The sequence below is a fragment of the Penicillium lagena genome, assembly GCF_028827675.1.
Source record: "Penicillium lagena strain IBT 129212 chromosome Unknown utg000003l_segment0_segment0, whole genome shotgun sequence".
Classification (NCBI taxonomy): domain Eukaryota; kingdom Fungi; phylum Ascomycota; class Eurotiomycetes; order Eurotiales; family Aspergillaceae; genus Penicillium; species Penicillium lagena.
The window spans coordinates 2,169,623-2,183,358 of record NW_026623224.1 but is presented as its reverse complement, the minus strand read 5'-3'; the positions used below and the strand labels follow the sequence as shown (position 1 = coordinate 2,183,358).

Genomic DNA, 13,736 nt, shown 5'->3' with positions numbered 1-13,736 from the left:
AATGATACTACTCCTATCATCATCTCACGCAACCGCGGATCGTGCTGTTTCAGGAATCTCCACTCGCCAGACGATCACCCAGCCAAGCCCACAGGCGAGACGCACATGAAGAAGAAGAACCCAGTCCCGAATTATTATTCAGGAACAAGCTCCGCCAACCCACGGACCAGGCAGGGTCTGGTACCGCCACGTACTGTCTTTCTGCATCAAGTCCTCACCGCCTAGTTATTTACTCTGGTTGTGTTCCTCCTTTTCCTTCTTCCACTCCCACCACCTCTCCCTCCCTCCCCCGATCCCTCTCGCCCGCCATGTCCTCCATCCACCCGGAGTCCACCGAGGACTTCGAGTTCATCGAAACCCCGGCTGCCCCCCAGCAGTCCAAGCCCGCCGTGGACTGCGGTGTGCCGACCACCTTAGTAAGTGGCTTGCTTGCCCAAGCTCTCTGCTCGGGAACTAGCTCTGACTAGCTTCGGTTTTCTCCAGTACCCGGCCATTAAGAATGCCCCCGTCCCCGCCGACTCGCCGGGTAGCGACAGCTTCTCCAATGGCTTGATGATCTTCCTCCTCATCGTGGTGCCTTGGTTCCTGGCCCGCCAGGTCCGCGGAGGCCTGTACACCACCATCTTCTTTGCTATCTTCACCACGATCCCAGTCCTGATGGCCTTCTGGACCGTCTCCTCCACCATCTCCCCGCGTAAGACCGAGAAGGCCAAGTACGCCGGCCGTCCCGTCGAGCACTACCTGCAATTCCACAGCGAACATGACCGTGCTACCTACCGTGGCAAGAGCAAGATCCCCATGGAGACTTTCTATGAGAAGTACTTCAACGGCGAGGTCGACTTCAAGGGCGATGCCCTTGAGTGCCTCGAGTACCGTCATGACTGGGCCAACTTCCGCTTCACCATGGGTCTGTTCAAGCACTTCCTATTTGGCTTCATTCCCGAGATGCTGCTGCACACTCGTTCTCAAGGTACGTTGCGTCTCTCGATTTTTTTTTAATTCTCTAAATTTTTCTAGATGAGGAGCAGGTCCGTGATCACTACGACCGCGGCGATGACTTCTACGCCTGGTTCCTGGGCCCGCGCATGATCTACACCTCCGGTATCATTAGCGATATCAACAAGGAAGAGACCCTTGAGGAGCTGCAGGATAACAAGCTGGCCGTTGTTTGCGAGAAGATCGGCATCCAGCCTGGCGACACCATCCTCGACCTGGGCTGCGGCTGGGGTACGCTGGCCAAGTACGCCTCGGTCCACTACGGCGCCCACGTCACCGGTATCACTCTCGGCCGCAACCAGACCGCATGGGGTAACAACGGACTTCGCCGCGCCGGCATCGAGGATACGCAGAGCCGCATTCTGTGCTCGGACTACCGCGACTCGCCCCGCGTCGACGGTGGCTACAAGAAGATTACCTGTCTGGAGATGGCGGAGCACGTTGGTGTGCGCCACTTCTCCTCGTTCCTGTCCCAGGTTTATGACATGCTCGACGACGACGGTGTTTTCTTCCTGCAGATCGCTGGTCTGCGCAAGTCGTGGCAGTACGAGGACCTGATTTGGGGACTGTTCATGAACAAGTACGTCTTCCCCGGCGCCGACGCATCCACCCCTCTTGGCTTTGTCGTCGACCGCCTCGAGGGCGCCGGCTTCGAGATCAAGGCCGTCGACACCATTGGCGTTCATTACTCCGCCACCCTCTGGCGCTGGTACCGCAACTGGCTCGGCAACCGTGACAAGGTCGAGGCCAAGTACGGCAAGCGCTGGTTCCGCATCTGGGAGTACTTCCTGGCTGCCTCCACCATCACTTCCCGCCAGGGTGGTGCGACTTGCTGGCAGCTTACCCTCGTCAAGAACATCAACTCGACCCACCGCATTGAGGGCATCAAGTCCCAGTTCGGTCTCACTGGTGCTCGCCAGGCTGCCATTGACCGCGCCGGTGCTCTCCCCAGCGCACATGTTGTCAAGAAGGATTTGTAAGGGAGTTTGGAGGTGGTATAGCCATATCCAAGCCGTCGAGTCCGTCATCTTGGATATATGAGATTCGCAGGGAAGGGTGGGTGGGAAGAGGGAAAAAAGATGGTGCTGGTGCCGGTACCGATGCTGACGAGTGAGGGAGGTCGTCTAGTATAGTCACGATGGATGACGGAGTGAACATTTGGAAAAAGAGCATCAATACATGTGTGATGTGCGACTAGAATGCAGGGATGCTGCAATTCTCTGTGGCACGTACCTATTAGATATCTGTATGCTGGGCAGGGCATCATATTGTGTGTTTTTATTTACCAATGAACGAAGCTTTATGTGTAAAATCAAATGCCAACCTCGGATTATCTAGATGCACTACTCATGTAAGCAGGTGAAATGCATCATCTAGTCAATAATCAGGGTCCCCGAAAATAGTAACGTGGGGTCCAAATCCAAGCTCGTTCAACTTCTTGTTCTCGACACTCACTAAGTACTATGGCCAGTCCCGACAGCGAGGCCCTATGCCAGACCATCTCACTCGCCGATATCCAGCCCTTCGAAGAATATCTGAAGAGGGGAAATATAGACTTCAATCATCGCGACTGCACAGGAAGAACACCATTGCAACTAGCTTGCGTCGCTTCCTCCCCGGCAATCGTGCGGAGCCTCATCGAAGCCGGTGCCCACATCACCCCGCGGACGAAAGATGGACAAACCGCACTACACCTTGCTGCTAAGCGAGGAAATGCTGAAATCATTCGAATTCTCTTATCTAAGAGTGCTGAAAACAAACACAAAGCCTACCCAACGGGCGGTCACTCTCCCGGCTCGGGAGAGGAGTTGGACAACGAGCTGGACACAGATGAACATGGAGACTCGGTCCATTTGCTGCGAATAGATCCTACCGACCGTTCACCCGCTCGTAGGATATTCGAAGACATAGACGAAGTCGGCGCAGATGTTTACAAGCATCCCGATGTCATATCCTGGAAGGACTTCACCACGCCGCTGCATCTTGCAATCCTGCACGGGCACACTGAGGCCGTCGTCGAACTACTTTCCTTTGGAGCGAATCCCGTTACGTCGCTCAGGACATACCCTCCGGCCAGCGACCTGCTCATCCCCCGGTTCAGACCACAGACCGGTCTACTTCCAACTCTCTATCTGTCCTTGCTCCTCCCCCGCGAAAAGGCCAGAGAGATATCGCGGATCCTACTTGATGAAAGCGGCGTCTCCGTTGCCCAGGTAAATCCGACCCGGACGACGCTGTTGCAATACATCGTTGCATCTGGATACGATGAGCTTCTCGATTTATACACGCAGATCGACGAAAAAGGATTCAAACTCGCACTGGACTATGTATACGTGAAACCAGCTCTTTTTCCGCGTGTGTATTCAGTTTTGAATACGGCTCTCGATTTGAAGAGAGAGGCCGCGGCAATGAAACTACTCGAGGCTGGAGCGAAGCCTTTTATTGGGTATGAGGATTTTATCGAGAATGTCGATTTCGCGAAATTTCGTCCCCCTAAGCGGCTGGATTTCTCGTCGAGATATTATCGACTGGCTGGGCAGCCTATTATATCTGCTGTTGAGAATGAATTGCCTCGGGTTGCAATGGAGATTCTTAGGCGAGAGGCGGATCCATGCACCTGGAGGTATTTGTCAACTGGTCATACTCGTGGATATTCAGTTCTGGACGCGGTGTGCCAGAAACTTGAAAGCTTGAAAGCCTTTTTGAGTCCGTCTTTACACCAGCAGGGGGCTCTGAGGCCGTTTGATGAACATAAGGAATACTTCTCGGGCCTTGCGGAGGGTACATATCAAATGTGGGCCGGGAAGGTCATCCTGGACAGAGCACATAGCTGCTATAAAAATATGCAGAGGGCACATGAAGGAAAGAAGAAAGAGCCCAACAAGCCTCAAGGGTTCGATGCGAAAAGACAAGCAGTCCAAAGTCTGATTGTGGACTACGAGATACTGAAAGAAGAACTGCTAGCTCGAGGCGCAAAACCATTCAAGGAACTTCATCCTGAAGCCCCTACATCCGATAGGGAGTCACAAGCAAGACGAGAGTACACCGGCGATATATACAATAGGCCAGCATTATCTCCGTTTGAGTCTGGCCAGGAAGCATATTTGGAACTGTACGACATTTCCTTATTATTGAAAAGAAGGGCTGTATACTAATTCTCGCAGATTCGAAGCAGCATGGCAAGGCGATTCGGAGACTATTAAGCGACTAGCCCTGGAAAAGCAGGGCGACAACGGACTCGAAGTCTCCAAATGCGACAGATTAGATCTCTCGCCTCTTTCACTTGCCACCCTGAGACGCCACTGGGATGCCGCAAGACTAATCGTCCGAATCTATCAGGCCCAGTCTCCAAAGTTTGTACAGCCTAGATATTTTTTCACGGACGCATCGCTCGACCGAGATGCTTTCAACGCTTTTAGTCATAAGGCAGCCTCACTGTGTATGTCGATGTCGACCACTGGTTCGGATTCAAATCTGCATATGAATCTGATGGAACATGCGGTGATGGAAAATGATCCGCGCTTGTTGGCATTTCTTTTGGAAATTGGTGACCTTACCAGCCCTTATCGCCATGGCAGACGTCTGGGCACTTTAAGCGAGCGCTATTTCCTTCTTGCTATGAAATTGGGCCGTGTAGAGTGTCTTGCTGAAATTATCACCAAAACCGGATTTGGGATTCCATTGAGAGAACCCAAGATCGGGGAAAATGAAAGGGCACCGAAGGCATTGCCATCAGCAGTGAACCAGCCCAAGAGGAGTGAACGGCCGCCCCTTCTGGCGGCGGCAACACAAGGAAATCTCGCTGCTACGAAATGGTTCCTTGGTGCCGACCCCGCTGGGAGCTATCTTCAGTATGTTTCTACTCACCCGGAAGAAGATAGAGTGCAACAGTTTTCCCAGTCCGGAACCAGCTCGAAGGAAGCACTGCAGACATGGTTGAGTTGGAGAGGTAAGTCCCGAGGTCGTTTACTTCAGCAGTGATTAACACCTTGCAGATGATTTGGTTCTTCATTGTGCAGTAATATCCGAACAGTGCGAGGAATCAGAGGGCCTAATCCGATACCTCGTCCAAAACTTTCCCTCGTATCTGAACAGCAGATCTACAGAAGGCCACACGCCTCTCGCGTTAGCGTTTTCGCTCCAACGAACCGCCTTCGCCCGTATTCTCATCGATGCAGGCGCCGATCAATCAGCCCATGATCGATTCGGGAATAACATCCTGCATTTGACTCTAGTGTCTATCGAATGGGAAGCCTGCAAGAATCCACACGCCCTAACCGAGATGGTCGGTCTTCTAGATCGACAAATCATCCCATCCCTGCTCAACAAACGATGCCAGAGACATCTTACCCCTCTTGCACGATGGATGTCCTATTGCGAAGGGTCTTATCGGCCACTTCACTACCCATCCCGGGACAATGATCCCAATCGCGACAACCGGCTCGCCATTGCGGAATTCCTACTCGACCTGGGCGAATCCAGCAGGCAAAATCAGTTAGAACTGCGCGATGCGAGAGGCAATACCCCTGCCCATATCGCAGTCATGAAACAATTTCCGGACATCTTGAGGGCAATTCTGGACCGGCTTCCAGACATGTTATCTTGGGAGAATTCTTCTGGAAATACAGTACTTGAAACGGCGCGAGATGCGTGGGTGGAATTGGTTCTGGGCGATCAGGCTCTGCTACTTGATATTCAATGGCCTGCGCTGAGTAGGAAGCCTGGAATTCAGGACGATCTGATCGATCGTGATCCACGCTACTTCGTCAGCAGCCCTCTGGATGCGAGAAAGGTTCCTCAAATTACGTACGAGCTCTGTCTTGAGTGGGACAGGCTGCATCCTGGACAGCGGAAACTGTTCAGTCGGAAGATGGCTGATGACCTCCTTCTTGGGAAACATACTAGATGGGGGCATTGTTTAGAGGATTGGTTGTTTCGTGTTGGTAGAGACGTGGTGTAAATATGAGCTCTGAATCTTGCAGTTGACCCATCGAAACAATTCCTGAAGTTGAACTTTCGATTACTGAGATCCCGACCAAATAAGATCGTGAGGAATTGAGATCCTGACCCAACGCATTTGTGTCCGGTTTGGAATGCCATGTGGCTTACCCTGGCCGTGACCTGTCCGTGCAGGCCAGATGCAAACTTGACGCACATCTACGCTATCGAGAGCCTCCTACGTAGCACTGGAAATGATATATCATGGATATGGGTATGCAATGGGAATTTCGCAAATAAAAAGAATGCTAACTGTACATGGAGATCATCACAACGCCGTTAATTCTTCAATGAAGCATCATTACCACTCAAAGCTTCTGCTCCTTCTGACCCTTGCTAAAGCGCTCAAACGAAGAGACCGGCGGAGCCGAGTTGGGGTTGGGGTGGTGCTTCTTGAGGGCCATGGTAACAGGGTAGTTGAGGTCGAGCTGGGCCTTGGGGTCCGACGAGGGCTTGAACTCCACGACGAGATCATCCTTGACGGCGAAGACGGAGTCGATGTCCAGATGGGGGTCGTCGCTGGGATAGATCTGGTTGATGATAGTTGCATAGTTGGGGTGGGTGATCATGAGGTGGATGTGGGCGGGACGCATGGGCGAGCGGTCCATGAGGTTAAGGAGGACACCGGCAGGGCCGTCGGTGGGCAGGGAGTAAGGGGTTGGGTGGTAGCAGTACCACCAGAACTCGCCCTTCTCGTTGGACGTGAACTTGCCGCGCAGGTTGTTCTCCGACTGGTTGGGGTCTTGGAAATCGTACTGCCCGTTGGCTGAGGCTTGCCAGATGTCCAGCACAGCGCCGGCGATGGGCGCGCCGGTCTCCATGTCTTTGAGCACGCCGTGCATGAAGGTGACCTTGCCATCGGGGTTGGGATCTTGGATGATGCTGTCGCCTAGCGCGCGGAAAGGTGCGTTGGGGGACCAGAAGGGTCCCAGGATGACGTTGGAGGTCGGGGAGACGCCCTGCTCGGTGACGATCTTGTTGGCGATCTCGTCGACGAGACTAATTATCTGTTAATGTGCATTCTTTTTTTGTTTTCTCTTTTCGCGTATACTCACGATTCCAGACCGATCACATCACAGATACGGTGGCACTCGTTGCGCACGGGAGTGCTGATCTTGCCGATGGAGTTGATGAACTCCACGCCCAGCATCCACTCGGCGGAGGTCAGCTCAACCTCGCGCGCAAAGTCGTGGATGTGGCGGATCAGCGAGCCCAGGACCACACGAGCACGCTCGGGAGTCTTGGGGCCCATGGCATTCACCACGTAGGGCGTGAAGTTGGGGTCAAACTGGCGGTGGGCAGACATGGTGAAAGTGAGTATGTCAGTGTCAAGAGAGAGGTAATATGGAGAGGAATCCCAGAGGAAACATCGCAGGTCTATATATACGGCTCATCATGAGGGCGACGGCAAAGCGTTCGGCTACGCATTGTATGGGGAGAGAGTGGGGGAGGCGTTGCGGGCAACGGTAGATAGAGTGACCAGATGCCGAGCGGTGTGGTTGGTCGATTCAGAACTGTTTTTTAAGGTGCCGAGTGGCGGCATGTTGGGGTTTTAAGCTGCCGTTCAACCGGCACGCTTGGATTACGCATGACAGGGAAATGTCTTTTTCCGCGACTCTCGGCTGCCGGCCGGAAGAGCAGTGCCGGCTGAGTCAGCATGAGTTATGCACAGATTAGGTGGGGGCCTAATATAGAACCAAGCCAAAAAATAAAGAAGAAATGCCTATACACACGTCTTATTTCAATTATTAGACCCAGAGCGGGTATCAATTGGGGGTTATTCCTGTCCGTCCGGTCCATAGATTCTAGCACGGGATCGGCAGTCTGGCTCGGCTGATCTTCCAAACGCGCTGCCTCCTCTTACTAAGGGTGTAGTATACCATGAGCACATTGAGATCTGGGAGGAAAGTGTTGAGTGTACGAATTCGGGTATTCCATTTATTTGGCTAGAATAAGGGATAATTGCTGGCATTTTGTTTGACCATAGGTACCAAAATGGATAAAAGAGAATATGAATAAAAAGCAATATGCTCTCTATCATAAGCGAGAAAGGTTTGAAGTTGAGTTGAACTTCGTTCGTTTACAAGCCGAAAATTGGGCAAGTGGAAGTTGGGAGTATAATCGGAGGGAAGATAAGAATGCGCCATACGGCAATCTTATGATCAAGCTACCGATTTTGAATGGGCTCGGTACAGAGCCGTTCTGTTCACCTTGGATGGATTCTAGCCTTGGGCGGTGGGACAAAACCTTGACCGATAGCGTTCTCAATTATTATGGATATTTTGACGAGGGCGATGTAAATATATAGTATAACCATACGTTAGGACCTACCAGAAGAGGGGTATCATTTGTTGTGATAATAGTAAACAAGTCAGAAAGGAGCAGAGAGCGCATACATCACACTCCTCCCGAGACATGTCAATTTCACTTCTAACGCTTCGACAAGAAAGCTTGGGAACACACGACAGCAATGTATACGAAAACAACTCCTCCCGCTAGAACCGAGTAGGCAATCACTGCACCCTGAGGAACACCTGGAGTTCCAATTCCAGCGAGCATAAACCCCAGCCCTCCATTGATTATACCCAAGAGGATCGTAAAGCGACCAAACCATCGATGGACATAAGCAAACCAAGCTTTCTGCCCTGTCTTGCGGAAGTGCAAATGCTGACTCAAGCCCATGAGAGGCTGAATGAGCAATATACTTCCGACTGTGATAAGGCCAATAATGGGGTGATAACTGTTCATCATATCACCAGTAACACCCAGGTATACTCCGATGCCTAGGCCAGCCAGCGCAACGCAGAGTGTGAAAATTTGTAGAGGTGCATGAATATGGGGCACGGTCTTCGAGTAAGGGATGATGCGTATGCCGACGGCGAAACTTGGAAACAGCACTACAAAGGCGAATGCCATAAGAAAGCCGTGAGTGACCAGAATCATAGTCCCCGAAGAAGACCCACCGCCCGAAGAGGCAGCGGCGGCGGCGGCGAACGTCCCATTAAATCCATTGAAGGGGTTGCTGTTGGCCATGTTTGCAGACGAGAGGGCTGCTTTGGTCAAATCAATGACATGGTTGCCTTCAGTGTCGTGCTGGACTATCGATGCAGATTTATCCGTAGTATCTAGCGGGCTGCCCTTTTTAACAGCCCAGATCCAGTTGCTTGATGAGCTGGCAGTGTCGAGAGATCCACCCGGCCAATGAAGGCAGCTATCACATCGGATATTTGCTGTCATATAGCCATCTTGAATGCCGCTCCCTTCAAGCAGAGAGACTTGAGCGCTCGGGTTGAACAGCGGTTCGATCTCGCCAACACCCAGTCGGGGCGACACAGTGATGTTATCACTGCCAGATGCGTAGATGACGAATATGTTGGCACCGGCCATCTGTGATCCTTCACCGAGAGCAACCCATTGATAAGAAGTCGAGGCGACGATTTGGAAGAATGGGACCCCCGAATGTAGGGTAACGCTGTAGGCCACATCCGGGGCGGCTGCAGGAAATGTATATATACCGGCGCTCACAACCGATACTTCAAAAAAGGGTTAGACATTTTGCAGAAGGTAGAAGGGAATACTACACTCACTAAGACTGAGAGCTGTCAAACATGTCAAAATTTTCATATTTTAGGGATGTAGACCAAATAATGTCAGAAGCAAAGGCCAGAAAAAGAATCTACGAAGACGTCTTGCCCTTTATCTAGACCTTAAATGAGCATAGCCACAGATGAGGACTTATTTGGCATTGTTGTACGCGTCAGTTTAACTTTGATACCAGGATAAATGATGACAATTAATCGCCCATCAATCTGATCTCGAATATTGTGCTGAGTCCTATTTTAGACTGGGGTTGCTCCACTATGCGGCCAGGTTCCAAGGTTTGTGTAAGCCCTCGTTTTCGTATCCAGTAAAATAATCTGATCCTTGAAGAGCTCAGGATTAGCGCCTAACTTACTTTCCCACCTATACCCGCTCCTACAGCGAATGGGAACACTTGGGAGATGATGTAGGTGCCTGTCTTTCGGCCCACACAGTCTCCTGAGCCGTGGTGCAGATTCCTTCGCTCGCTGATTCGCACCTTCCAGATTGGGGTTTGTATACTACAGATCTGAAGATTATTTGTCACGAGACTCTTGCTGACTACGATTAGGATTGTGATTACCAATCGCGTCCTTTGCTTTTAGGGTAACTACACGCCGCCTTCTTCCCCGTGAGAATGCTTGGCATGCCGATCTTAGGCATAGAGAGTAAATGCGAGAAATAAGACAACATAAACTTTTGGGGAAGTACACAGCCCCTTACAATGTGATATGCACACAGCCCCTTGGAACGCGATATGTAAGACGTTAGTACTAGTTAGGAAGAAGTAAATGGCCCGACAGCAGAGAGTTGCGCACTGCCTAAATGTGGTAATTGCTTGCTGCCACGTGACCTCAGAATTTGTCACGGCAAGGGAAATTCCTGACTGAACAATAAGTCAGTAGATAGCCTGATGACTGGGAAGTACATTTAACGTCATAAGGCTGTGCGAAGGTAGATTGGGGGCTGGCCATCGCTGCCAAACACGCCGTCGAAGCGTCCAGATTTATCATGGCAGCCTTCAGATAGACTGACCATCATGGATGCATTGCAGGTATACAATGGCAGAGTATGCTGGACACGCCTGGACATGATCAGTCTAACGATACGGGACCGGCGCACTTTAAAATGCTGCACGCATTCTTTCGAACTTCCCTTCGTCACCGATCGCCCATCCTTCTTTCAAATGGGCAGTGAGTCTTCCCCTGTCGAAATTTGTCAAGCTAAGTTCAATATTGTATTGTATATAAGGACAGAAGATCTATATGCTAAGCCGCTGCTATTCCCATATCAATGGGCACCGTACATGAACAGCTAGCCGAGAAATGCGGAAATCAAACAGCAGCACTAATAGGCAACACAAGTCGTGACACCCCACCAGCAATAGTAACAGTATGCCTTTGAGAAACCGTCTTTTCACCACGCACACGATCTTCAGCAGTCCCAAGACTTCTCGCATACATCGGGAAAGACCCGCCCGCGACAATAAGTCTCACACGCGTACCCACCCGGAATCGATGAGCGCAGTCTTGCAGATTCAGCTGCAGTGGCTGGGACGTGTCGCGCGACGGATCAAGCGCCTGGTACACCTCAGTGATGTTGTGGGACACGCCCTGAGCATCGACCTCGCTAAGCCGCACGAACAGGTCTGCAAAGGGCGGGTCGCTTGCATGTATCAGATGAACGGATGGAGTGGACATAACCTCAAGATCCTCTGAAAGGGGCTCGCTCGTGTAGACTAGGACGTCTGACCTGTCTGCGTAGGCACCGTCGTCTACTCGTCCGCCGGAAGACATCTGGTTGCCACCGATGCTGGGAGTAGGGTTCAAAGGGTCGAAGACGAATGATGCAGGTTTTGCGTTCTGCACAGGCTGCTTCGTTCCGATAACGCTGTTTTCTTGCAGATATAGGGTCATTGGCTGGGTAGCTGGAGGCCAGGTAGGCATTGAGCGCCATTCCTTGGAGCCAGTGACAAAGATGCGAACTGGAGAGCGATTGTATTTTCCAGTTTTGGTCAGGTGCTCGGCGAGAAAGTCCACTATTTCCGGCGTAGAATGTAGACCAGACGCTTGAACATGTGTCCAGGGACCCACGATGAGGCTTACATTGACACCTCTATCGTGCAGGTGGTTGAACTGGTGCATCGTCTGCGATGTGAAGGTGTCGTACCAACCACTGACCAACAAGATAGGAACCTTCACACGGTCAAGAGCAATGTGGTGTCGTCGTGGTTTCCAGTAGGCATCATCAACGTTCGGATGTTCCAGATAGTCAAAGAGCCACGGGGCCCTGTCGCCAAAGTACTTCTGCAAACTAGCTTCCACCGGCAGACCAGCCACAGCTTCTTCGAGCTCCGATGACCGCAAAAAGCTCAACCCGGGTATATTTGACAGACGCGAGAGAAAGCTCCCTCGCTCGCCGTCACGCCTCGTCATCATATCGCTCCAGGATGCACGATCAAGTCGAAAGGACCCGGTGCCCCATGTGTGCCAGGCCTGATCATGAGGCCCGACGGCAATGACAGCAGCGACGCAGTCGGCAGGCGGATTATGGAAAAGCGCCCACTGACTATAACCGAGATACGAGGGGCCCAAGGTAGCAAAGGAGCCAGGATACCAGGGCTGCTGACGCATCCAGACGACGATATCCTGACTGTCGGACTGTTCATTGCGGTGGGGGTCGAAAGTGCCTCCGGAGCCACCCGTGCCGCGTGTGCTAACAAAGAGGGCCTGGAAGCCTCGAGCTGCGAAGACACGGGCGTTGAGGAAGGAGATGCCTGCGCCTCGACCGTAGCAGCACTGGACCATGATTAGACCCGCGGGTGCTTGGTGTTTCGGTAATTCTGGTGCGTAGAAGTCGGCAGCCAGCTCGACGCCGTCCTGCATGGGGATCTGGATCGCTTGCGTTGTGTAGCTGCATGCTTCAGGGCCTACGCCTATGTAACGTGCTCCGAGATAGTCCAAAGTCGCTCCTGCATAGGTGCGCTTTACAGGTTTCCCTGCCATTGTGGTCTATGTGTATTTAACCCGAAGAGGCAAGAGAAGCCAAGTTGATCAGTTGTTACCTCTGCAGGTGTCATTCAACGCTTTGGTGGTTCTTGATGAGTTTTCACAGGTCTGTCCGTCATTTGGGCTTCTGAGTGCAATTCTAGTCGCGGGGTGAAGGGTACCAAGCAAGGCAACGCTCGGGGATTTAATGCTCATGACGTTGCCTGGTGAGGCGCAGGGGCCTCCTGAGCGGGATTCGGGCCCTCCCTTCCCGATCAGCACTCGGCCAGTGGCTAGTGTGCGATCATAGCCATCGGAGGTCAGCACAGCGCCGCATATAACTAATCAGGTCAGACGCATGATGCCGGGCTTTTGCCAGTGGGCCGAAGGTGCGGTGGTTCAATCTGAGGCCCTTACTACGAAGAGCCCATTCCAAGATTGACGTCCGCGCCTTGGTGAGCCGCCAATCATTTAATACGCCGAATGTTTCACACACAATACCGTTTAAATACACAAGGCTTATCGTGGGCCAGTTCAGTGGTTCTTTTCTTCGACTCGCCGATGGCGCTCCTCTAATGCTAGTCGATGCCTCGCTTGCAAATCTCAACGCCAACTGTGGAGATGCCCTCGCCCCGATCTGTGCGTAACTTCCTAGCCCGCCTCGAGCCACCAATTTTACCAGGAACCTATTACTCCAGAGCCGGGAGAACAGGGACTTTGTAAGGATTCGAAATGGGAGGTCTACATTTATCAGGCATATATACTGACTGGTGTGTTAGTGTCATACCTAGGTGTTGAGGGTGCTTCAGAGCGGAGAAATTCGGTAACGGACGTCGATTCCTGATGTTCATCTACAAATATAAATGATTGGACTATTCCATGCTCCAATGGCCTTGGGCAAGGGACTTGTGCAGAGAACTTACGCAGGAAGGAGACATGGCCGTCTCCGTGACGGACGACTAATGCCGACTTGCGGGCTTGCGCCACGGAAAATCAGACCATGCTGTCGAGGCGCTGTATTCTATCAGCAAAGAAGGGTCCATGCTTATGTCGGGAGATGATACTCAACCCTGCATCAAAGTCCGCGGTTACCAGCAACATCTGATGTTCGAGCGACATTTTAGGCGGGCTGGGTGCTGGGGATGGAAAATCGGAGCAGAAGAGCTATCGGAACAT

At 52.0% G+C, this 13,736-nt stretch overlaps 5 protein-coding genes across 5 annotated transcripts; 2 read left to right on the top strand and 3 right to left on the bottom strand.

Moving 5' to 3' along the window:
* Positions 1–308: 308 nt before the first annotated feature.
* On the top strand, positions 309–1,976 carry N7510_006057 (putative cyclopropane-fatty-acyl-phospholipid synthase; the record flags this gene model as incomplete). The annotated part of the gene is made up of 3 exons (XM_056977983.1): positions 309–416; positions 484–970; positions 1,018–1,976. 3 exons carry the CDS (start codon positions 309–311, stop codon positions 1,974–1,976), a joined length of 1,554 nt encoding a protein of 517 aa, XP_056834015.1.
* Positions 1,977–2,459: 483 nt separating this feature from the next.
* On the top strand, positions 2,460–5,956 carry N7510_006056 (uncharacterized protein; the record flags this gene model as incomplete). Its single annotated transcript, XM_056977982.1, has 3 exons — positions 2,460–4,108; positions 4,161–4,945; positions 4,992–5,956. 3 exons carry the CDS (start codon positions 2,460–2,462, stop codon positions 5,954–5,956), a joined length of 3,399 nt encoding a protein of 1,132 aa, XP_056834014.1.
* A 346-nt stretch (positions 5,957–6,302) lies between these two features.
* Positions 6,303–7,300, bottom strand: N7510_006055 (putative catechol dioxygenase; the record flags this gene model as incomplete). Its single annotated transcript, XM_056977981.1, has 2 exons — positions 6,303–6,993; positions 7,050–7,300. 2 exons carry the CDS (start codon positions 7,298–7,300, stop codon positions 6,303–6,305), a joined length of 942 nt encoding a protein of 313 aa, XP_056834013.1.
* Positions 7,301–8,424: 1,124 nt separating this feature from the next.
* N7510_006054 (cytochrome and DOMON domain-containing protein) lies at positions 8,425–9,618 on the bottom strand (the record flags this gene model as incomplete). Its single annotated transcript, XM_056977980.1, has 2 exons — positions 8,425–9,527; positions 9,582–9,618. 2 exons carry the CDS (start codon positions 9,616–9,618, stop codon positions 8,425–8,427), a joined length of 1,140 nt encoding a protein of 379 aa, XP_056834012.1.
* Positions 9,619–10,907: 1,289 nt separating this feature from the next.
* N7510_006053 (CocE/NonD family hydrolase) lies at positions 10,908–12,578 on the bottom strand (the record flags this gene model as incomplete). The annotated part of the gene is made up of 1 exon (XM_056977979.1): positions 10,908–12,578. One exon carries the CDS (start codon positions 12,576–12,578, stop codon positions 10,908–10,910), a length of 1,671 nt encoding a protein of 556 aa, XP_056834011.1.
* Positions 12,579–13,736: the final 1,158 nt, after the last annotated feature.